This window comes from Oikopleura dioica, chromosome 2 (genome assembly GCF_907165135.1).
Source record: "Oikopleura dioica chromosome 2, OKI2018_I68_1.0, whole genome shotgun sequence".
Lineage (NCBI taxonomy): Eukaryota > Metazoa > Chordata > Appendicularia > Copelata > Oikopleuridae > Oikopleura > Oikopleura dioica.
Genome location: NC_137292.1, coordinates 8,129,421 through 8,152,775, shown reverse-complemented (window position 1 = coordinate 8,152,775; position 23,355 = coordinate 8,129,421). Strand labels below are relative to the sequence as shown.

Sequence of the window (23,355 nt, the reverse complement as noted above, 5' to 3'; positions counted from 1 at the left end):
TGTTATGGAAGAATCATTTAGCTGCCCTAGTTCTTGGAAGCTTAATTATTGGATAAATTATGCCCGGTGGAAAAATGAGCTAGAAATCAAATTATAATATGATAATTAGAGTAAGTAGAGTTCAACTTATGAGCAACCGTGGCTAAATGTGATGAACGACTTGAGTTTGTTTTTATTTAAAATGAAAATTGATTGAGAGAGAGAGGAGCTCACAGGTTGAGTTTTGAGGATTGATTTTTTAGATACTTCGTTGACGAAAAATTCCGGAGATCTGCGGGCATGGGAAACTTTGGAAAACGACGTGGAATCTAGTGTTTTGAATCTTTAGAAAACAATTGACAATTTCCATGTTTTTTCAATTTTCATAATTATCAATTTAGGCATTTGAAAACTGAGCAATTGACAATGTAATTCTCAGTTTTGTTATTGAAATTTATTCAAAATATAACTGGTCTCTCTTTGATATCCCGTGTTGGGCTGCAAATACATATGTGCTGCTACTAGTACTTAGCCGTATTGGAAATAGATAGTTTTCAGATCTCATGTGTCTGCAAAAACAAGAATGCAGAATAATAAATAACAACGGGATATGAACTTTACCACAATCTGGCTGAGTCTAGTGTAATTTCGCAACTCTTCAATTATATATAATTTCGGTGTAAATTATTGAATGATAAGTATTAAACTCTTCAATTGAATCCATTTCCAAAGACCTCTATTTGGCCAACATATCAAAAGCGTAACTCAATTTTCTCCTTGCGTAGTGTGGCTAGGCTCACCTTTCCCTTATGACCCTTGTTTACTTCTAAATATATAGCTAAGGAAAGCATATCTACTCGATATTTACATTTGAAACAAGTCCCTTGCTTTGGCCAATTTGCTTGCTTATTGGTCGGCAGCGGGGACCGACCGCTCGACGTTCTAGCGCTCTAGCGCTGCGCGCAGCCGAGGCACTAGCGAGCAGCCATGAGAAATCATGAGAGCGGCGAAAATCAAGGAAAAATTTGAAGCCGCTTATTGAAGAGCTATCCTAAAGACATCATTTTTTATAAAATTCAAACTCAATTGTTGCAATTTTTTGCTCAACACGAGATTTTTGACGAAGAAAGAAATAAAAGAAGAAGATAAAAAGAGACTAAGAGATTCACGAAAATACTTTGTCGGTAGCTTTTAAGTCGAAAAACACACATAAGGTACAGTATTTCATCAGTTACTTTTCTATTAATATTAAAAATAGTTAATATCACAAAAACAGTTTAATTTTTATGAGTCATGATAGAAAAAATCCGTCAGCGTTTCAAAATGTCACAAAAATGTGCGTCGAATCCTCATTCTCATCCTTTCTTTCCGAGCGAACAGGAAGAATTTGAATAGAATCATTAACTTGAGATTTGCCAAATGCCAAACTGCGTCCTCTTGTTCAGACTTGATTTGTTCATTACTAAGTGATTAATTTGCATTGCAATTAAATGCCTGTAAACGCGGATTTTTAATTATTTTACTGAGAGCCTGCACTTTGTCTTTTCAACCAAATTAACTTAGGGATAACCTAGGGGTTAACTAAACCAATACTAAAAATATTTTTATTGGCACCTGCTAGATTAGCTGTGATAAAGAAAGTTCTCTTTGGATTTATAAATTTCGGAATCCGTAAATTCAATCAAAAATGAAGAAGTTTCAAAATTCATTCAAAATTTGAAAATTGGCTGTTTTTGAAATTCATGGTCTTCTATCATTATGAAAGAAAGGATCTTCGAAATTCTTTAATAATAAAGCTATCTTCAAATTCTATCCTTTCTCAGCTGCAATCACTTTCCGGTCAATTACCTTCCCTCAAGAAGATACTCGCGGTATCCGCAGAGGATTTTTCACGAAGTTGAAATTCCTCCCTTTTTTCAAAAGAGTACTTTTGAGTCAAGTTTGAAAATTGACCTTGGAAGTCGTCACTTTCAAGTTGTGGCAAATAATAATTGTTTTTTGACTCGTAAAATCGCAATTGCAAACTTGGGTCGCATAAAATCTCATTCCACGTATGCCGCGTATGCGATAACTCAAGTTTCCCTTTGCCAAGTTTTAACAAAGTCACTTTACTTGTGGCGACTTTTGAATCAATGATTTTTGCGCTGAGGTCACTGCGCTCTGTTATCTCCATTCTTCTGCCTCGCCTGTTGAGGTCGCAACAGTCGTTTTTAAAAGGGCACTTCTCACTCGCTTGGGCGATTATTAGAACTATCATTATTACGGTAACATGAGTGAGAAACCATCAAAAGTCCAAAAAGTGCGTAATTTTCGGGTTTAGTCGCTTCGTTTTCATAATATCTCCACCCTGTTTATCATCATTTGACTACGTATTTGTAAACGTTTTACGCGCCATATCCAGTTTTGCGCCCACTTCGCTCGAGTGCTTAAACGTGCGAGATCCAATATTGGTTATCCATTACGTTTTTTGCGTCTATTTACTGTCATGCAATATCTAAAATCTAAACAAAGAGGCGACGATTCATTTCTTTTAAAATTTGCGAAAAAAAATAACTATTTTTGAGTCGAAATAATCATTTTTAAGCTTCTTAGAATTTGATTGGCTTGTTGTGCTATTTGAGCATTTTGATTGGCTTTCCCCGCTAATTTTGAACCTCGATGAGCATTCTCTTAATTGCTTGTTAGTTAGTAGTTGGAACCCGGGTAGTTGACCCTTCCCCTGTTCAATTAAATCGTAACTCTGAAAAAAGCTAAAAGGTGGAAGTTAGAGCAGCGATTAGAGTGGTACTCAAAGCATCCGAAACATGGGGCAATATCTTATCCTCCTGTTTTGCTCCCTCTCAAATCGCGTTGATAACGAGATTCTAGGGGCACTTTTACTAACCGCTCTTCAAGTTTTTCTCCTAATTACAGTAAGAGAGCATTTTTTAGGCAGCGTTCTTTTTGAAGCACTTTCTTGACATTTCTTTCACTTCGTTTTTGTCTTAGAAGGATTTAAGTAGTGTCCGTAGTAGGTCGTGAACTCAGCGTCTTATTCATTTCCTCAACAAGAGTTCCGTTGTTTGCGACGGACCACCGCGATGGAAGGAGAAAACGTGAAAACTGTAGTTTTCTGTTAACTGAAAATTCACTTTTCCGAGCGTTTGGAGAGCACTTTTAGCTTCGAAAATGAAAGTGAAAAAGCGGAAGTGCTTGAAATCTACATTTTGAAGTAGAGTACCTCCGGGAGACTTCGGCAGACTCTTAATTATAATGAAAATACTCTTGGATCGAATTTGGAGAGACCGGTTAGTCACGAATTAACTTCAAAATCAAATACAGTACCTCTCTGACCAGATTTTAAGTTCAGTGATTTTTAGCCAATAAGAAAGGAGGGATTCCATTTTCGGCCAATAAGACCATTTGAGTTAATCTTGACTAATTTTTTGCCCAAAGACTACTGTAAATAACTGAAAATACACATTTTTAGATTAAAAACTAAAAAAAGTCGATTCTATTTTTGATAAATTTAAAGCTATTAGTAAAACTTGTGAACCTCTCTTTTTCAAAAATAGTCATTTTCGCACTAAAAAGGGCCATTTCCGGAGGTGAGATTTTCGCGAATTCTGCGATTTCGCCTCTTGTTTGGGCCGAGTTCTAATTCCGGTTTGGGCGAAAATTCTAAGTCCGACCGCAGATGTTAAAGTTATGAAACTGCTTTAGACAACGTTGTAAATATTATCAACGATGATTTATTTGGATTAAACGTTTTGGCGGGGCAGAGTGGTTTCGCTCATGGAACTCGTTTTTCCGCTGTTTTGTTTGGACTTGATTCGTTTCTAAGAGAAACATGGACAACTCCGAGGTCACTTGCTGGAAGAGACCGGGCCAAGGGTTTAGCCGTGTAATGACGCCAGATCGAACATGGTTGTTGGTTTACCTAATCCCAAAAACATCGCCTAAGAACTTGAAATTTCGCTTTTTCCTTGATTTTATTATGCTTTTACGAAGAAATTATCGATACCGCCCTCAAAAATTTCTCAACGAATCAAAATGCTCCAAAATCCGATCAGCCAATCAGCTGAGGTTATTTAAATCTGTCTTTTTCGGGCTGTTTCTATCAAAATTAGTCTGCTTTAAAATTATAAAATAAATTATATAATATTCAATAAAAAATCATATAATCAATAAAATAATATATATTAAAATATAATTTAAAATAAGATTTTGAAATATTTCCTTCGAAGTCGCAACTAGACCAAAATAAATTTCCCAAGAACTTGGCTAAACAAGAAACGTGAAAAAACGCGGTTTGACGGGCGCGCGTTAGAAATTTCAAAAGTCCCAAATTTCAAAATAAATCACCGCTCCTCGTGTGAGACGTTTAGACTAAATAGTTGCCTCCGCCATTGCTAAGTTATGAAAGAGCTTGTCAAAATTTCGTTTATTTTCAGCGAGAAAACGAAGAAATTTGATTTCTTGCGAATTTTTCGAAAGAACTTTAGCGATTCTTGTGAAGCTCTTTATCGAGCCGGGTCCCTTAAATTTATTCTTGCTTCTCAAATAAAATAACAGTATTGAAATAATTAGACTTCTTCGCTGGTATTTATGACAAGTCATTTTTTCTAAATCGCAATTTGAAAAGATCGAAGATTTCGATCAAAATGTTCGACAGAATTCGTGAAAACTCGTGGCTGCGATTTGGCGCTAAATACTTGCCAAAAGAGGCATCTTCCTGTCAGCAAGAAATTGAGAAAAGCTGACGGGTAAATCGCTAAAGCTGCTCATCCCCGATCACCATCACCACGGCGTAAATATTTGCTGCTGGAACAATCAACTTTTTTAGAAAAAGAGTCATTTTTGAAAGTTTTTAAAATTTGCAAATACGAAAACGGCAACGTTGCCAAATTTACTTTTGTAATGAGGGGTTGACGGTAGATCCGGTGGATCCACGTTAAAATCCTTTCTCAAATAATTATTTACCGGAATATGAAACCGGAATTTCTCGACTTAGCTCAAGATTGTCTCAATTACGGAGAATCTTTCTTTTATTAAATAAGAACGAGAATATTGCTGCGACCGGGTCCAGTATTAGTCCTAAAGTTGCCCACACCTGGGGATTAGATTGAGAAGATATCATTTGGCCTTCGCGAATAGAGGAGGAACATCTAGACGTCGGCTAGGCGCGCATCTGCTCAACTATAAGTTTAGCTCAATATTCATTTTCATGCCATAAGAATCGTGATGCCATCTTTTGACATGAGCCTACAGCTTGCCGGATAGGACAGAGAGATGATTCTCTGGCCGTCATGGAAAACGTAAAAAGATTATGTATTGACACCGGTACAGTCATAATCCGTAACCGTCGTTTTCCATTATAGATGATATTTAAAGATGATTCTGTTGAATAAATTATTCACCCTCAAATTATCGTACCTGAGCTAGCGGCAGTAGCCATATTTTCCTCTTACGCGAGCATATCAAAAGAGACATTTATATTTGGGATAACGTCTCTTTTATATGTTCAACATGTCAACAAGACCGTTTTGAACTGAGTTTGACTAAAAAAATTATAAATAGTATCGAATTTGGTAGTTTTTGGCAGTCACTTGGTAGTGACAGTCGCCATTTCCCTTCAGATTTTCCCGAATTAATTGAATATTAATCTCAGTCGTTTATAAAAGTCTATTTAAAATAGAGAATCGTTCGATATAGAGGCTCAGATATGATTCTATCAATATCCTCAGTTTGCCTTATCTTGCTGTAGTACAGCTTGACACTAGGAAGAAAAAATGATGGAAAAGAGAACATGAAGTGGAATTGTTGAGTCAAGGAGTCCCCATCTTGCTGCTTAGTTAAAGTAAAGGATGATTCTTCTTTTTTGGAATAAAAGAAGAATTAAAAGTATAGCGCTGACATTCTGATACGCCAAAGAACTGAAGCTGCTTCTTTTTTATGTTTAGATGAAAGCAACTTGTACTACAAAGAGAGCATGGATGTAAAAATAGATCCCCCGCTTTTCTTTTGGGAAAGACAGGGGCAATCCGCTAGAAACGAGGTTGAAATTAGCATCAGAAAACAGCAGATCCACGTGCGGCCACGCAATTCAGGGATCAGAGAGAGAAATGATGTTTGACATTTTCTCTTTTTCTCTTTCTCGTTCTTGTATTCCTAGTTTTTGGATCAAACAATATTGGCAGCTGGAATTGGTGGGTAATTAATGAATAATCGCTAATTAGTTATTATTAATTGCGTGAAAGAAAAATCTCCTAGAGAAGTAATTCTAAGTAGTAATTACTTTAATGTCACTTGGGTGCGTTTAGATGGCGAAAAAGCCGTTGTTGTAAGCAACGATTCTTTCGAAAAAGCAACTTTTTGTTGAAATTTTGACTAATAAAAGAGACAATTTTTTTCTAAAGCAATTTTTGCAACTCAATTTGCTACTTTGGAAAAGTCAAACTTGTTGAAAAAGAACTTTTTCCGCGGCGGCAAGTTCAGTTGGCTTTAACCTGAGACACGGAAGCTGTTCCTTTTTTCTCCACTTTGGCCGGATTTGAACAATCACGCGACAAATCAAAATCAGGAAATCACGTTTTGAACAATTTCAAAGTACGAAGGGGCATTCTATTTGGAATCATTTTTAGAGCGCTCTTTTTTACCAATTTTAGAGCATAAAACTTGACAAGTTTTAGCAATTACAGTATCCAATAAGGACGCTTTACGCTTTCCGTCAACGAAAGAAAAATATACACTCAAACAAGCAAAGGGCCCTAACTTCCGGAAAGAGATTTTCTTGTTCCTCGGGTATAAACTACAAATAGACAGCTTATCCTTTCATTGAGTTTTCTGTTGTAAAACACGTTTTCCGCTTCATTTCGAGGAATTTAACATTTTATGTTTTATTTAATATTCACGTTTGTTTTCATTACTGTATTTTGAGCAGCTCGAGATGTTGATAGACTGAACTTATGCATTCTCACCTTCCCTAATCCATTTTAAATTGCTCCGATAGAGAGAACAGTCGGGAGAGCCTTCAATCGGGAAATGGGCATATCCGAGCAATACTGCGAAAGATAAGACTGTCAAAGGCTGCTGCAAGTTAAAAACGAATTAGAACGCGAAATTTCCGGCGAGAGAGAATTGATGGCGCGGTCAAACGAGAAAAAAAAAAGACTCTTCACGTTATCTTCTTTTTCTCCTTTTCTTCGCCTTTTCTGTCAGTCGTGACAGTAGATAAAGAAGCTCTCAAAGAAGAAAAAAATGTCAATCAATCTCTCTTTGATGTTTAATTCGGTTCGAGCTGAGAAAGATCTTCAGGGATGGAAATGACAATCGGAGGACCTTGTGGGCTCTCTTTTGGAAAATAGAGAATTTCGCTTCGTTGAAACTTCTTTCTTTCCGATTCATTCTTCTGGACGGTTTTCTTTCGCGATCGGTCGTTGTATTTCAGCAGATCCTTGATTCTGGCAACTGAAGCAAGATTTATTTTTCTACAGGGGGTTCTCCGGATAGTGGCTGTTTTCAACAAGCCTTCTGATTGGTCAATTACCAGATATTTTTCTTACCAAACAGAAAGATTTATGAGTACTTATTTTATCGAAAGAATCAGCTTTATATTTGTAGAATTAAACCTCGGCTACCGAAAAAATATTTCAAACGAGAATCACGTGTCCCGATTCTATAATTCAAAATTTCTAACCGCGCTTTTGATTCTGAAAGCCTTTCTTTTGATTTCTGAATTAGACAACTAGTATACCTGCTTTTGAGTCTTTGACGAGGGCAGATTCCACAGCCTTGAAATTTTCATTTTTGCTGTACAATTCTTTCGCTAGTTTAGAGTCATTGCGATTTTTCTTTGAAGTTGTTTCTTTTCTCCGATATTTTTTTAAAAGCGCGATTCACGTTTTATTTCCACTAACTGCTAATTCAATTTCGCTCGGTTATTATTATCAATTAGGGGGGGAGAGGGTTCTTCTCATATTTTCTAATTACTTATGACAATTATTTTTGTTGTGCAATTTTTTTGATAAACCGCTCCTAATAGCCGTTTACGGATCCATTTGTTTATGTTGAGTGCTTGCTTTCAGAATGACCGAAACGTAAATTACAGTTGTTTCGGGTTTAACAACAGAAAACAAAACATTTCGGCCCCTACTAATATTGCTTCTTCCCTCAACTTAATAAAGAAATTAAATCATTGACCGAGTCTTAAAAATACCGAAAATACTCGGCCTCACCTGGCGAAGATGCTCGCGCTTTTTGAATCGGCATTTTTTCACGGCGATGTTGTTTCTGAAAACGTCTTTAGGGAGCCCTGCGAAAATCCGAGCTTTCTAAAATTGCGCCGTTCTTTTTCTTTTTTTTTTCTTTGCTTTTATCAGCTGATTTTAGAGAAACACGAGGATGCTTCTTCTTTTTTCTACCTTTCTCGGAAATTGACGTAGCTAGAGCGTTCTTTGTTTTTCAGAGGTGGAACTGGAGGGACTTTGAATATCACTTTATATAGTTTACGGCTGATCCAAGGTTACGAATCTTGAGCTTCTAACTAATTGACTTATTGTCTATACGTCAATAAGCTTCCGTGAATAAGGAGTTCTCACGAACAAACGTAGGCAATAAGGTCTATTTTCAAGCGCTAGGGTAAGGGTTGGGGTTAGGGTTAGGAGCTAAATAAGGGTTGAAATTTTATTTCCTTGAACCCTTCTGTGAGATAAGTCTCCTTGAAAATCGGGTGATGGGTACTTTCTTATAAGACAAAAGCGCTTATCAAATTGTCTGGCAGTCACATAAACTCTCTCCTGTATCTTTTTCACCGTCTTTTTTCATATTTTTCTCACTCATTTTAAATTACTCTCCCTCTTTCTCTTTCTTAGCTAAGTTAGCTTACTTATTGACTAGTTTTTATCTCAATAGTAAGTTCAATAGAGCGTAAAAATACCCCTCGTTTTCATTACGCTTGCATAACGATTCGATTCGATTCTCAAAGCCAACTTTGCAAATTTGCCATTTAAACTTTTAACGTATTTATAAACTGGATTTTCGGCAGCAGTTATGCAAACCGTAAGTTGACGCGTTCCAAATACACTAAACTTGATACGATATTTTGCCGTAAATAAAATTGCTACTCGGGACAACGAGGAAACACGTAGGCTCTCTGCTAATTTCTTATTTTAACATTAACTTAGGTAGTTCGAATAATCAATAGTTCGAAGTACAAAAACAATTAACCGAGACAAGCAAAAAATGACAGAGAATAGCGAAACAATAATTACAGACATTTCTCAAAATTTCAAATTTTCTCAAAATTTCAAATTTTCTCAAAATCACACGTTTTACTTATTAAGCCCTAGCTTTTTGTTTAGCTCTTATGATCAATAATCAAAAAGAAAATTTAACCCAATAAAGTTCAAACCGTAACAAAAGCCCTACTCTCACCATAACTTAGAAAAATTGACGCGCCTTTTTTTGTAAAGAACGATATTTCAAGGAAGTACCTTGTGACTTGGAAAAACTTGTCAGAGCAAATCGTCTTACCTAGGAACAGATCCTTCGACCTAGAAAGTGACACAACTTCTTCGCGGATAACATATTCTAAAACTAATCTCGCGTGATACCTATATATCTACGCCTCCCTTTTACATTTAAAGCTGAAAATGAAATTCTAGAGGGCTTTTACGTATCATAAATTACGAATTTTTTGATTGTGTCAGAAACTCGCGAAAAGGCGTGGTAGCATCTACATTAGCGACGTGTGCTCTGCCAAAACGGCAAATCCGAAACTAAAATTTTCTTTTTCAAATTTTCGAAATTTCGGGGTTTTGAAAACGCACAAACCGGACACTATCGAGTAATAATATAATCATCGATTCTTTTTCTTTTTCGGAAAGGGAGGGGTACCCACAATTTTCACGTAAAAAGTGGATACATTGTAGAAGGATGCATAGCGATAGTAATATCTTTAGAATGATAATATGACCAAAGTCCACCTTGAAAATCAGCGATTTAACAATTATTATTCAGACTTCCTTCCGACATCTTCAAGTTTCTTCTCCGTCTGGAATCAACAAAGACAAGGGCACCAAATCTGTCCGCGAAAAAGAAGCCCATTCTCAATTTTTCGGACCCCAAACTTCGATTCTGATCAACAGCAAGGCTTCAATAAGAAGCACGATGAAAATAGTTTCACTGATCTTACAACTCATGCCGCCGGCCATCAGCGCTGGCAATTCGAACAACTCAAAAACAGGGCCAGCAAGCCTTTGCAAAGGAAAAACTGGTCAATTTTTCAATCACGACGATCCAAGCAAACCGCATACGGTTCTGTTGGAGAAGAGTTGCGGTGATTGTTGCTGCTCAGATGAACTTAATCACGTGAGTAAAAATACAAAATGCATTTTTAAAAGGCTTAACATAATGACAGCTTTATTTTTGTGCTAGAAATTTTTTCGAGTCGAAAATGTCAGCTTGAAAAACAAGCTCAACGACCTCTACACCCTTAGTTACAGTAAATTCGCCACGTTTAAAAACACGCATTTTATCCACCTTTTCTCAGTGTCGAATTCACTCTGCGGTGCGATATAAACGCTTTCCCAACACGTCGGTTTGCGGCATTAAAATTTCTTCCTCGGAATCGATAATTGCTGCGCCTGTGAAAACTTAAAAATAAAATTACACACGTAACGGAATACAAAGTAAAAGAAAAAGAAAAACCCGCAAGACCCGCTTCGCACCGTAGTTTTATCGCTTTATTTTCAGCTTGACTGCGGGACCAAAAGATGACAACGTGGAAGCAGCCTGATGTTATGGACGACCGTGATTACACTCACATATATTTAAATGGTAAGACAGCGATCTTAATTACTGACTTGCTAAAAGCCCAATTTCGGAAATTCAAGATTGAAGAAGATACTATTGCTTCACCTTTTTCTGACTCTCATTTCTTATTCTGAGTCTAAATTTGATCAAGAACTAAATGAGAAGTGAAAATTGAAAATGTTTATACAAAATAATAACCTAGCTCAAAGTAGTAGCTCTAGTCTTCCGTTAGCCACTACATTTGTGATTTTAGCTGCTAATATTTGATTCCACAATACAAGAGAGCATGATATTTCGTACTCCCGGAGATAGAGATTCCATAGCTTAAGGGTATAGTTATCGCTCAGGCCTACTTTGAGCTTGAACTCCTCTGCACTTGTAAATAGTGAGAATGTCCTTAAGTGCTAGAATTTAAGATCTATCTTAGATCATACTACAGTGAAAACCCAAAATTTGCCCACCCAAAATTTGGCCGCTTTTTGTATAAATCCGCCTTTTTGGAACCTGATATCAACCCAAAATTTGGCCGCTTTTTCAAAAATAAAAAAATTTTCATCAGAATTAGGCCCAAATGATGCTATATCTGATCATTTAAAATGATTCATTTTGAGCTTTTTTAAAGTGTTTTAATCATTTAAAATGACTTAACTCTCCTAAGAATGTCTTCAAAGAAGCAAAAATTTGAATAAAATTCATCAAAAATGTGAAAATCATGCCGATTTTCGAAAATTTCGAAACTTTGCTTTTTGAAGGGGAAACTTGGCTACCCGGCAAAAAACCCAAAATTTGGCCGCTTTTTTCGGGAATTTACATCTGAAAACCGGCTAATTTTTGGGTTTTTACTGTATTGACAAGAGCTTTTTGAAAAATTCCTTCATTTTTGCCACGTGACGACCCCTCAAAGTTGGCATCTCGGCCAAAATAGAGAAGAAAAACCGTATTTCGTATGAATCAGATCTTGTGGCTCCTTTGAAACAGATGGGTATTTTTACGGATACCTGCTGTGAAATCGGAGTTCCATCGTCATGTCTCTCCTTTTTCACATATTTTGTCGCAAACTACATTATGACCAAATGTTAACTGCATTTTCTCTTAGCGTTCACATGATGTATTTTTAAAAATGCAACAGTTGTGTAAAATCAAAATTTTAGAAAAACCCTTTTAAGTCTTGAGAGAGGAGGCCACGTATTCCAAACTTGTGAAAATATTATTGAACTCGTTCGAGAGCGAACATATGTGTAGGGATATTTGATATTGTGATTCCTTCTCTCTTGAAACGAGCGTCGCACGTGGTCGGCCTCTCTCTCTCTCTCTCTCTCTCTCTCTCTCTCTCTTTTCTCTTAGTTTGTTGTTGTTTTCCATTGGAGCAGATGGTGGAAAAGAGCAGTGTTAAATTCTAAACTTGAAAATACGGGTAGTTCGAATTCACTTGTTTTCGCTGAAATAGTATACTAATGATTTAAATAAGAAATTCTTAATCAATTACTTTTGAGCTAGAGCAGTTCTTTCTTCTCTTAGCTTAAAGTTCTTAAGGTGATCCATAAAAACGCGAAGACCGCACGATCCGAAAGTTTATGAGTTTTAAATTATAACATGTCGGCTCGGTACATACCAATCAATTTACAAATCGGATAAACATCAGATCCTCCCTCATCTTTCATTTTCAGATAATCGCCTGAAGAATATCACCTCCATTCAACCTTCCGACAAGCTGAGATCCATCCAAGCAAGCGAAAATCAAATTGAAGAGAGCTTTTCACTGTCTGATCTTTTACCCTTTCCGAATTTAGAATATCTAACCTTAAGTAACAACGCGGTAAGTGGGCTGAAACCCTTAGGTATTCCACACACGAAACTGGCAGCGATCGATTTTTCGAAGAACTCGATAAAACTGCTCAAGAATGGAACCTTTGAGGGACTTGTTGGGCTCAGATGGATGAATTTGGCGCATAACAGTATTGAAAGCTTTGATAAAGGAATGGTCTTCAAATTTATTGAAAAAAAAAACGAATTTTTATCAATGAAAATTTTCAAAAACCTAAAACAAGTTTTCCTCGATACACCGCGAGTAACCTTCTTAAATATGTCTCACAACGCGCTAGAATCACTGGAGCCTGGTGTTTTCGATGGTTTGGGAAGCTTGACGACTTTGGATCTGGAATCAAACTCGTTGAAAAAACTCCAAGCTCGCTCGTTTTCAACCCTAACGTTGTTGAAAAGCCTCAATCTTCGGAACAATCGCATCGCTCACATCGACAGCAACGCGTTTGACGGATTGAAAATGCTGGAACTTGTTGACTTGCGCGGCAACTGGCTCTCGCACATCGATCCAAAGGTGTTTCTCCCGCTGCCGATCGGGATGAAGAATCAAATTCGACTGGAAGAGAACCCGTTCGAGTGCTCCTGTGAGTTGAGACACATGGTCTCTTATGCGACTAGATACCCGTTACGCTTCACAAGTGCTCACAAGCTGTCCTGCACAGTTTCGCAAGGTATGAATTTCAAAATAGAAAGAATGAAACCACCATACTCCCCTGTGAGAAAAATCAACTGGGGGGACGTGAAGAACTAAACCAAGAAAGTGCTCATTACCATCCTCTTTTTCTAGAAGAAAACGAAAGCGGCTAATTATAACCAATTTTTTGAACGAGAACCTGACTTATTCTGTTTACGCTGACCATAAAATTAGTGCTTATTGATTAGTAGCTTTGTGGGGAATTTCGCGGCGAATCGTGTCAGCTCGTGTTTTCAAAATTGGAAACTGAACTCCCCAAAAATGATTATTTTGTTATTAAATCATTCAACCCGTTCTAAGACCGTTCAAAGGCCCGAAAACAAGAAACAAAACTACCGCAAGTATTCTAAACAAAAACTTTTAAAACATTAAGATAAGAGCTTCTTTCTCCAAGAAAATCAGAAACGAAGGCTCAACTAACTGAATTTTCTTTTTTGAAGCCTCTTTTGAGCATGGGAAAATTGTGAGTTCTTAGAGGTACACTTTAGTTTGTATCTTTTTAAATTGAATCTTCAGATAACAAATTCACTTTGATGAACATCTCATTTGAATATTTTCTAAACAAATCAAGCTTTTTTTGCTGAGTCAGATCGCTGAGATCGGTCAGAGGTCAAAAATTAACCCTAAATTGATTTAGATGGAGAACACATCGAAAAAGTACTGTTCCGACTGCAATCGTCGGAAATATGCGACTGGCTCGGTGAATTACGAAACATGATCATTGCTCCTCTTGCTGTTTTGTTGACGATTTTCGTCGGGATCATCGTGTTTTTCTGCCGCAGAAGCTCGAAATATGCTCAGTCACAAGTTACAGAAGTGACGAGGGCCTACGATGTGGATTCTATTGGAACATTTTCTGATCTGAAAGGCGACTTTTCTGGTAAGCCATTTTTTCTTACATTGCTTATAAGTGTTTATAAGACCATTAATTTTAGATTGTTCATTCTTTAAACAACGATAAAACATTGTAGGATAGACTACACGCTAGAGTTACATAAACAGTACTTATCCGGCCAAAAGTAGATCCACGACATGGATTCTTCAATCGAGTTATTAAGAATGCGATGACCTTAAGAACGATCCCCAAAAGTGACTATTAAAAGCCGATTCTTTCCGACGAGAAAATAATTAACTACCCCTGTTTTCTTACAACCCAACATTACCAACGTCAGAAGTATTCTTCTTGGCGAACTTTTAAGTCCAGTATCTGAGAAAAATATTTCAACATTGTTAGCTATTTCAAAAATACTAGCATTAGCAAAGCGGTTATCTAAAGTGCTGTTTATACGAAGCGTCGTCATCTGAATTCATCGAATCGGAGTTTCTCTCCTTTTAGCGCAGGATTCTGTTTGCGCCTAAAATATTATTACTTTAAGTAACTGGCCGACTTTGTTTGGCAAGTATTTTGGCAGCAAGCAGGGACCCGAGCAAAGCGTTCTATAATTCTTTTCAGGGCGCTAAGAGACTCTTTATTCGTCTAAGATTAAAATGGCTATTTTAAAAATTATGTTGACTATTCGGACAAAGCGGTTTTTATACAACCCTTTATTTCACAATCCGGCCTTATTCTTATTGCAAAATTCAGACAATACCCATTCAACGCAAGTGCCGCAGATTCCCTCTTTTCATCGGCCGATTCAGCTTCCAGCATCGCTGATGCCTCAACCAGAACCGATTCAAAAGCCAAGTTTGTGCACTCCCATTGATATTGCACCAACCAAGGCGGTCATTTCCAGACCAAAATTAAGGAACGGAGCTTTATATTTTGAAGATTAACGAAAATTTTGAACGGCCAATTGTCAAAATATTGGTCTCAATAGGCCGTTAATCAGTATAAGACAGCAGTAGCAACAGTAACAAAAGCTCGAAAAGACCCCAACCGAGCGCAAAGTCGCGATCCCGAGTCGCCGAGCGCACCAAACGCCACAACAGTCGCCGAGCACGAAGATACTCGTCCAGTTCCGACAGCTCCTTCGACTCTGACAGAAGCTCACAGTTCTCAGACAGCTCGTACGATTACCGTTAAGCCGTGAATTTACTCGTTTTCTTTAGATTTCAAATTTTTAGGCTTCGTGTAAAATTTTGATTTTGATAAAAACAAGCCTTTGTAATTTTTAGTGGAACTTTGAGAGATTTAGCAGATTTTCTGAATGGAACACATTTGCTCTTCAATTTTTCGACGAAGCAATGTGTATATTATCTAGACAGTCTGTTTCTCCCAAAACGAAATTATGGCTGCTCTGCTACACCTTGAGCTATTATCATTTTTCTCCATGTAAATTTCTCCCCTTGATCAATTTAAGAACCGTCAATTTGACTGACTGGTTGTCAAAACTCCTTGTAAATTTCTTTATTCATTAATTCAGTTTAATTTTTCTTTGTATTTTTTTCTACTCGTAAAATCGTAAATACCAATAGTTAAATTACCGGTCATCTGAAAATATTATTGTAATTATATTCAAAAATATAAATTGTAATTTTGAATTACGAGTAGGTTAACGCAACCAGACTTGATGTAAATATAAATGCAAACAACGAGACTTTCTTTCTTCTGAGAATAAACTTTTATTACTGCGCAAAAACAGTGTGTTAATTATTTTCGTTTTCTGGTGTGTCTGGAGTCTTCGGGGAGAAGACTGTGTCGCTCGGAGAGGTGGGCGAATATGGAGATGCCGGGGAGTACTGTCTAGGAGTTGAGGGCGAGTACGCAGGGCTTGATGGACTAGATTCGGTTTTATAAGGGATTGGTTTTGACCTGTGGCTTGCCTGTAATTTGGACTTGAAGGTGAATAAGTAGGTGATGTTGGAGAGTAGCGAACTTGCGTTTGACCATCTGTTGTGGGAGTATACGTTGGCGAAGATGGCGAGTACGTCGGCGTTGATGGACTTAATTATTCGGGAGGTAAGAAATCCGTGCAGATGTTGTTGCTGGTTCTCACCTGAATGACCTGTTCGTGTAGCTTGGGCTTGTTGGGGAATAAACTGGAGACGAGGGCGAGTAATTTGGTGAACTTGGGCTGAAGTGATTTTCTCTCTAAATTCTTTAGTACCGTAACTACCTGTATGCGGGACTTGTTGGTGAGTAAGAAGGCGATGTTGGCGAATAACTAGGGGATGTAGGAGAATAGCTTGGAGACGTGGGTGAGTAATTCGGCGATGTTGGACTTATGTTAAAAATGCGTTAAATACGGTATTTGTGAAAATTGATTACCTGTAGCTAGGACTACTTGGTGAGTAAGTTGGAGATGTAGGACTGTAGGATGGAGATGTTGGTGAGTAGCTTGGTGATGTCGGACTGTAGGAAGGAGATGTTGGAGAATAACTGGGAGAAGTAGGAGAATATGAAGGAGAGGTAGGGGAGTAACTAGGACTAGTCGGCGAATAGCTGGGGGAAGTTGGGCTGTAAGAAGGCGAAGTAGGAGAATAGCTAGGCGAGGTCGGAGAGTAGCTAGGACTAGTTGGGCTGTAAGACGGCGAAGTTGGGGAATAATTTGGCGAGGTCGGCGAATATGATGGCGAGGTAGGAGAATAACTTGGGGACGTGGGTGAGTAGCTTGGAGAAGTTGGAGAATATCCATCGGAAATGTAAGTCGGCGTTGAAGGCGAATATGATTCGCCTGACTGAATAGCAGCCATCGGTGATTTTGGCTCATAGCTCGGTGAAACTGGTGAGTAGCCTGGGGAAGTGGCCTCTGAAGGATAATAAAGAGGGCTTGCAGGAGAGCTGCTTGGACTCGCTCTTGGTGACCAGCCTGGCGACATGCTAGGTGAGAAGGCCGAGGAAGGAGTTTTCGACGGGGAAAAGTAGCCTGGTGTTCCCGGCTCGCCAGAGAACGGAGTAAAGTGAGCCACAGGAGTGTAACCACCATTTGTGTTATCCCATGGAGTCATTCCATTTACAGATTTGGGTGAGTACCCTCCAAAAACACTCCTCGCTGTTCGTTGCCTACATTGCGGGGTACCTCCATCCCGTCTTTGCACTTTTCAACATCGAGGACGAGACCAAAGCTTCCGGTGCCCCCAGGAATCTGCTGACCAAGCATAATATTTTCAGAGATTCCAGTTAACGGATCTATTTCTGCAGACGAAGCAGCCTCCATTAGAATATCTACGGTTTCTTCGAAGGAGCAACGCATAAGAGCACCGACGTCCTTTCGCCAGGATTTTTATTAAATCATCATCATATAATTAATATTTTAAATTTCCTATGATCTAAGAATAAATCACAAAGGTTACTGGGTTCTCGACTCTGCAAGCCCGGTTCCTGTCGGTTTACACCATGTCTCGTGATCGCCATAAGATAGCCACGGGAAGTCATGACATCGCAAAGCATAGACATGTGACGGTAATTAACATACGAACCGTCAAAGGAGATCACGTTATTGATCTCACTTTCAAGACCCTTTCGCACTGCTTCAATACCGAGGATTTCAAACAACTCGCAAATATCGTTTGTCGTCGTTCTATGGTTCGTAAAGAATGATTTGAGTAGGACGAATTTTTACCTTATTCCACAAATATTTGGGTGGCTCAAAATTTTGATAAGTGCTGTTCCATCAGTCTCTAGAATCCAGTCTTGAATCGCACTGAATTCACCCTCTTTGTTGATGATGATTTTCTTTTTCGACTCTTCTTTTGGCATGCTCATGTAGACTTTAGTTATCTGTTCGATTCCCTTCAGTGTCATGTCGGATAGAATATTAGCTTCAATATAGCGAAGGAAAGTGTCGTCTTCCATTTTATCCTCAGCTAGAATTTTAAGTTAGAAATGATCAGAAATGTCCACGTACCAGTATCTCCGTCGTCCTCTTTGCCCGAGTTGTTGACGATTCGAATTCGAAGAGTGAGAGTTTCAGCGTTATCGTCATTGAAAATACAATGGAGATCCTCTCCGAAACCTTCGAATTGGTTCTCAAAAGCAACAAAAAGGAATTCAAAATTTTGCTGAAATCAAGGAAGAAAACCGTCTCCTTCATGAATTTTCTCCGAGATTTGTTCCATTGACAGCTTCTTATCCGTCATCTTTTTTCTATCTAGCTCAACTCGCAACAGCCACGGTGATATCTTGTCCACATCAATATCCGGCATTTCATAGTAAACCGATACAAAGTCCCGATCTTCTTCTATCACAGTATTCATCGGATCCGGATCATAAAAGATTGATGTATTTGCAGTTACAGTTTTCATGGTTGTGTGCTCCAAAAGCGCAAGTACGTCATTACATTTTTCCGCGTCCTTGGCAGCCTCGCCCAGGAGAAATATACGCACTGAAGGTGTCTTTCCGAGGGTCCATATTTGCCTTTCTCCTAGTCAGAAAAGCCGGCTATGCTTATAATTGGCAATTATATATGGACCTTTCCTTTGGGTGTTTCGTTATATTTAGGCTTACCGCGGTGTTTTTCGATTTTCAAGGTTCTTTTGAAAAATCTCCCCATACTTTCAGAACATATGCATCAAGTCAAGCCTTGAAAAACTGCACTTGCAGAATTTTCGATATGAGTCATCTTACCCCCTTTTTTGGGGGATTTTTAGCAAGAAAAAAAGCACTAGTTTGATTAGAAGCGGCTTTTGAGTGCGTGCTAGATCGATTTTGATAATTTGATGCCTACCATGTGAAAGATAAGCGCAAGATGCATCGATACATATGAAATTTATTATTGCGGAGTACTTCCTTCATATGATTCTAGAGCTCCAAAGTTGACGCAAGCAGCCAGATACGAAAATCCAATATTATCAACTTCTGATATAAGCATGCTATGATGATGTTTTATAGCTCAAATTGAAGCTTATAAATTACTGAACAAAATGGAGTGGTATTTTTTGACCAGCCGGTTGTGCTTCCGGTTCGTCGCGGTTCATACCCGGAAATAGGTCAAAATGTAGAAATATGTATATCAAATGAATTAATTTTCAACAGCGAATCTTTTGAACATATTCAGAAGTTCAACCGCCCGGTTATTATTGCGGTTCATGGTGGTTCATGGTGGTTCAAGCGCAGAAATGAACAAATTAGCAGCAATATGTATATCAAATTAAAACATAAATTAAGAACATTCATAAAATCATTTAATAAGCCCGAACCAACCGGTTGTTCTCCCGGTTAATGGCGATTCCAAACGGTTCGCCGGTTCAAGCTAAAAACATGCTCAAAGTGGTTCAATATGGTTATCAAATGTAATCATTTACAAAAGCGAAGCTTTCTAGCATATTGTGAAATTCAACCGCCCGGTTATTCTTGCGGTTCATGGTGGTTAATCGTGGTTCAAGCCCAGACATGAACAAAATAGCATCAATATGCATATCAAATTGAATCTTGTATTAAGTACATTCGTCGAATCATTGAATAAGCCCAAACCACCCGGTAACTCTCGTGGAAAAAGGCGGTTTCTGACGGTTCGCCGGTTAAAGCCGAATATATGCTCAAAATGGTTCAATATGAATATCAAATGAAAAATTATTCAAAAGCACGTCTTTGAAACTTTAACGAGATCCGGACGCGTAATAAAACACTAAATATGCGCAAACCGCCCGGTTTAAATCGATTTTGTCTCTTTAAACGGGCGAAAATTAGGGGAGGCCAGGCCGGTTTATACAATTCAGTCTGAGACGGGGCCAAGCCGACCCGAAGGAAAGGCCAGGCCCGTTCATACAATTAAGTCTGAGACGGGGCCAAGCCGACCCGAAGGGGAGGCCAGGCCCGTTTATTCAATTCAGTCTGCGACGGGGCAAAGCCGACCCGAAGGGGAGGCCAGGCCCGTTCAAACAATTCAGTCTGAGACGGGGCCAAGCCGACCCGAAGGGGAGGCCAGGCCCGTTTATTCAATTCAGTCTGAGACGGGGCCAAGCCGACCCGAAGGGGAGGCCAGGCCCGTTGAAACGATTCAGTCTGCGACGAGCCGAAGCCGACCCGAAGGAAAGCCCAGGCCCGTTTATTTAATTCAGTTTGCGACGGGGCCAAGCCGACCCGAAGGGGAGACAAGGCCCGTTTATTCAATTCAGTCTGCGACGGGGCCAAGCCGACCCGAAGGGGAGGCCAGGCCCGTTCAAACAATTCAGTCTGAGACGGGGCCAAGCCGACCCGAAGGGGAGGCCAGGCCCGTTTATTCAATTCAGTCTGAGACGGGGCCAAGCCGACCCGAAGGGGAGGCCAGGCCCGTTCAAACAATTCAGTCTGAGACGGGGCCAAGCCGACCCGAAGGGGAGGCCAGGCCCGTTTATTCAATTCAGTCTGCGACGGGGCAAAGCCGACCCGAAGGGGAGGCCAGGCCCGTTCAAACAATTCAGTCTGAGACGGGGCCAAGCCGACCCGAAGGGGAGGCCAGGCCCGTTTATTCAATTCAGTCTGAGACGGGGCCAAGCCGACCCGAAGGGAGGCCAGGCCCGTTGAAACGATTCAGTCTGCGACGAGCCGAAGCCGACCCGAAGGAAAGACCAGGCCCGTTTATTTAATTCAGTTTGCGACGGGGCCAAGCCGACCCGAAGGGGAGACAAGGCCCGTTTATTCAATTCAGTCTGCGACGGGGCCAAGCCGACCCGAAGGGGAGGCCAGGCCCGTTTATTCAATTCAGTCTGCGACGAGCCGAAGCCGATCCGAAGGGAGACCAGGCCCGTTTATTCAATTCAGTCTGCGACGGGGCCAAGCCGACCCGAAGGGTAGGCCAGGCGCGTTCATTCAATTCATCCGTGGCAGACTGAATTAAATAAACGGGCCTTGCCTCCTCTTCGGGTCGGCTTGGCCCCGTCGCAAACTGAATTAAATAAACGGGCCTGGTCTTCTCTTCGGGTCGGCTTCGGCTCGTCGCAGACTGAATCGTTTCAACGGGCCTGGCCTCCCCTTCGGGTCAGCTTGGCCCCGTCGCAGACTGAATTGTATAAACGGGCCTGGCCTCTCCTTCGGGTCGGCTTGGCCCCGTCGCAGACTGAATTGAATAAACGGGCCTGGCCTCCCCTTCGGGTCGGCTTGGCCCCGTCTCAGACTGAATTGTTTGAACGGGCCTGGCCTCCCCTTATTTTCGCCCGTTTAAAGAGAGAAAATCGATTTAAACCCGTCGCAGACTGAATTGAATAAACGGGCCTTGTCTCCCCTTCGGGTCGGCTTGGCCCCGTCTCAGACTGAATTGTTTGAACGGGCCTGGCCTCCCCTTCGGGTCGGCTTGGCCCCGTCTCAGACTGAATTGTTTGAACGGGCCTGGCCTCCCTTATTTTCGCCCGTTTAAAGAGACAAAATCGATTAAAACCCGTCGCAGACTGAATTGAATAAACGGGCCTTGTCTCACCTTCGGGTCGGCTTGGCCCCGTCTCAGACTGAATTGAATAAACGGGCCTGGCCTCCCCTTCGGGTCGGCTTGGCCCCGTCTCAGACTGAATTGTTTGAACGGGCCTGGCCTCCCCTTCGGGTCGGCTTGGCCCCGTCTCAGACTGAATTGTTTGAACGGGCCTGGCCTCCCCTTCGGGTCGACTTGGCCCCGTCTCAGACTGAATTGAATAAACGGGCCTGGCCTCCCTTCGGGTCGGCTTGGCCCCGTCTCAGACTGAATTGTTTGAACGGGCCTGGCCTCCCCTTCGGGTCGGCTTGGCCCCGTCGCAGACTGAATTAAATAAACGGGCCTTGTCTCCCCTTCGGGTCGGCTTGGCCCCGTCGCAGACTGAATTGTTTGAACGGGCCTGGCCTCCCCTTCGGGTCGGCTTGGCCCCGTCTCAGACTGAATTGTTTGAACGGGCCTGGCCTCTCCTTCGGGTCGGCTTGGCTCCGTCTCAGACTGAATTGAATAAACGGGCCTGGCCTCCCCTTCGGGTCGGCTTGGCCCCGTCTCAGACTGAATTGTTTGAACGGGCCTGGCCTCCCCTTCGGGTCGGCTTGGCCCCGTCGCAGACTGAATTGAATAAACGGGCCTGGCCTCCCCTTCGGGTTGGCTTGGCCCCGTATCAGACTAATTGTTTGAACGGGCCTGGCCTCCCCTTCGGGTCGGCTTGGCCCTGTCTCAGACTGAATTGAATAAACCGGCCTGGCCTCCCCTTCGGGTCGGCTTGGCCCCGTCTCAGACTGAATTGTTTGAACGGGCCTGGCCTCCCCTTCGGGTCGGCTTGGCCCCGTCTCAGACTGAATTGAATAAACCGGCCTGGCCTCCCCTTCGGGTCGGCTTGGCCCCGTCTCAGACTGAATTGTTTGAACGGGCCTGGCCTCCCCTTCGGGTCGGCTTGGCCCTGTCTCAGACTGAATTGTTTGAACGGGCCTGGCCTCCCCTTCGGGTCGGCTTGGCCCCGTCTCAGACTGAATTGAATAAACGGGCCTGGCCTCCCCTTCGGGTCGGCTTGGCTCCGTATCAGACTAATTGTTTGAACGGGCCTGGCCTCCCCTTCGGGTCGGCTTGGCCCCGTCTCAGACTGAATTGAATAAACGGGCCTGGCCTCTCCTTCGGGTCGGCTTGGCCCCGTCTCAGACTAATTGTTTGAACGGGCCTGGCCTCCCCTTCGGGTCGGCTTGGCCCTGTCTCAGACTGAATTGAATAAACCGGCCTGGCCTCCCTTCGGGTCGGCTTGGCCCCGTCTCAGACTGAATTGTTTGAACGGGCCTGGCCTCCCTTCGGGTCGGCTTGGCCCCGTCTCAGACTGAATTGAATAAACGGGCCTGGCCTCTCCTTCGGGTCGGCTTGGCTCCGTCTCAGACTGAATTGAATAAACGGGCCTGGCCTCCCCTTCGGGTCGGCTTGGCCCCGTCTCAGACTGAATTTTTGAACGGGCCTGGCCTCTTCTTCGGGTCGGCTTGGCCCCGTCGCAGACTGAATTGAATAAACGGGCCTGGCCTCCCCTTCGGGTCGGCTTGGCCCCGTCTCAGACTGAATTGTTTGAACGGGCCTGGCCTCCCCTTCGGGTCGGCTTGGCCCCGTCTCAGACTGGATTGTTTGAACGGGCCTGGCCTCCCCTTCGGGTCGGCTTGGCCCCGTCGCAGACTGAATTGAATAAACGGGCCTTGTCTCCCCTTCGGGTCGGCTTGGCCCCGTCTCAGACTGAATTGAATAAACGGGCCTGGCCTCCCCTTCGGGTCGGCTTGGCCCCGTCTCAGACTG

The 23,355-nt window shown here is 41.4% G+C and overlaps 2 protein-coding genes, 1 long non-coding RNA gene and 2 pseudogenes across 4 annotated transcripts; 1 reads left to right on the top strand and 4 right to left on the bottom strand.

Moving 5' to 3' along the window:
* The first annotated feature begins 1,024 nt into the window (after window positions 1–1,024).
* LOC145699261 (uncharacterized) lies at window positions 1,025–15,864 on the top strand. Its single transcript, XM_081776521.1, has 6 exons — window positions 1,025–1,193; window positions 9,979–10,329; window positions 10,714–10,797; window positions 12,441–13,265; window positions 13,926–14,168; window positions 14,874–15,864. The coding sequence occupies exons 3-6, from the start codon at window positions 10,734–10,736 to the stop codon at window positions 15,062–15,064; spliced, it is 1,323 nt and encodes a 440-aa protein (XP_081632647.1). The 5' UTR covers window positions 1,025–1,193; window positions 9,979–10,329; window positions 10,714–10,733; the 3' UTR covers window positions 15,065–15,864.
* Window positions 6,973–8,518, bottom strand: LOC145699535 (uncharacterized). Its single transcript, XR_014134039.1, has 4 exons — window positions 8,382–8,518; window positions 8,196–8,250; window positions 7,715–8,134; window positions 6,973–7,428 (listed from the first exon to the last, which is right to left on the bottom strand). It is a non-coding gene; the product is annotated as an uncharacterized LOC145699535 (long non-coding RNA).
* A 13-nt stretch (window positions 15,865–15,877) lies between the features above and the next one.
* LOC145698073 (uncharacterized) lies at window positions 15,878–17,439 on the bottom strand. Its single transcript, XM_081775276.1, has 5 exons — window positions 16,500–17,439; window positions 16,348–16,452; window positions 16,228–16,305; window positions 16,055–16,174; window positions 15,878–16,010 (listed from the first exon to the last, which is right to left on the bottom strand). The coding sequence occupies exons 1-5, from the start codon at window positions 17,177–17,179 to the stop codon at window positions 15,878–15,880; spliced, it is 1,116 nt and encodes a 371-aa protein (XP_081631402.1). The 5' UTR covers window positions 17,180–17,439.
* On the bottom strand, window positions 17,185–18,563 carry LOC145698072 (DNA-directed RNA polymerase II subunit RPB1 pseudogene; annotated as a pseudogene). The gene is made up of 4 exons (XR_014133908.1): window positions 18,079–18,563; window positions 17,794–18,037; window positions 17,525–17,751; window positions 17,185–17,360 (listed from the first exon to the last, which is right to left on the bottom strand). The product of XR_014133908.1 is annotated as a DNA-directed RNA polymerase II subunit RPB1 pseudogene (transcript).
* LOC145698071 (DNA-directed RNA polymerase II subunit RPB1 pseudogene) lies at window positions 18,038–18,475 on the bottom strand (annotated as a pseudogene).
* Window positions 18,564–23,355: the final 4,792 nt, after the last annotated feature.

Coding starts and splice junctions, on each gene's coding strand:
- LOC145698073 (XM_081775276.1), bottom strand. CDS start 17,179: ATGACTCCATGGGATAACACAAATGGTGGTTACACTCCTGTGGCTCAC. Junction 16,453..16,499: donor CCAAGTAGTCCTAGCTACAG/GTAATCAATTTT, acceptor TTTTAACATAAG/TCCAACATCGCCGAATTACT. Junction 16,306..16,347: donor CCAACAAGTCCCGCATACAG/GTAGTTACGGTA, acceptor AAATCACTTCAG/CCCAAGTTCACCAAATTACT.
- LOC145699261 (XM_081776521.1), top strand. CDS start 10,734: ATGACAACGTGGAAGCAGCCTGATGTTATGGACGACCGTGATTACACT. Junction 10,798..12,440: donor CACTCACATATATTTAAATG/GTAAGACAGCGA, acceptor TTTCATTTTCAG/ATAATCGCCTGAAGAATATC. Junction 13,266..13,925: donor GTCCTGCACAGTTTCGCAAG/GTATGAATTTCA, acceptor AAATTGATTTAG/ATGGAGAACACATCGAAAAA.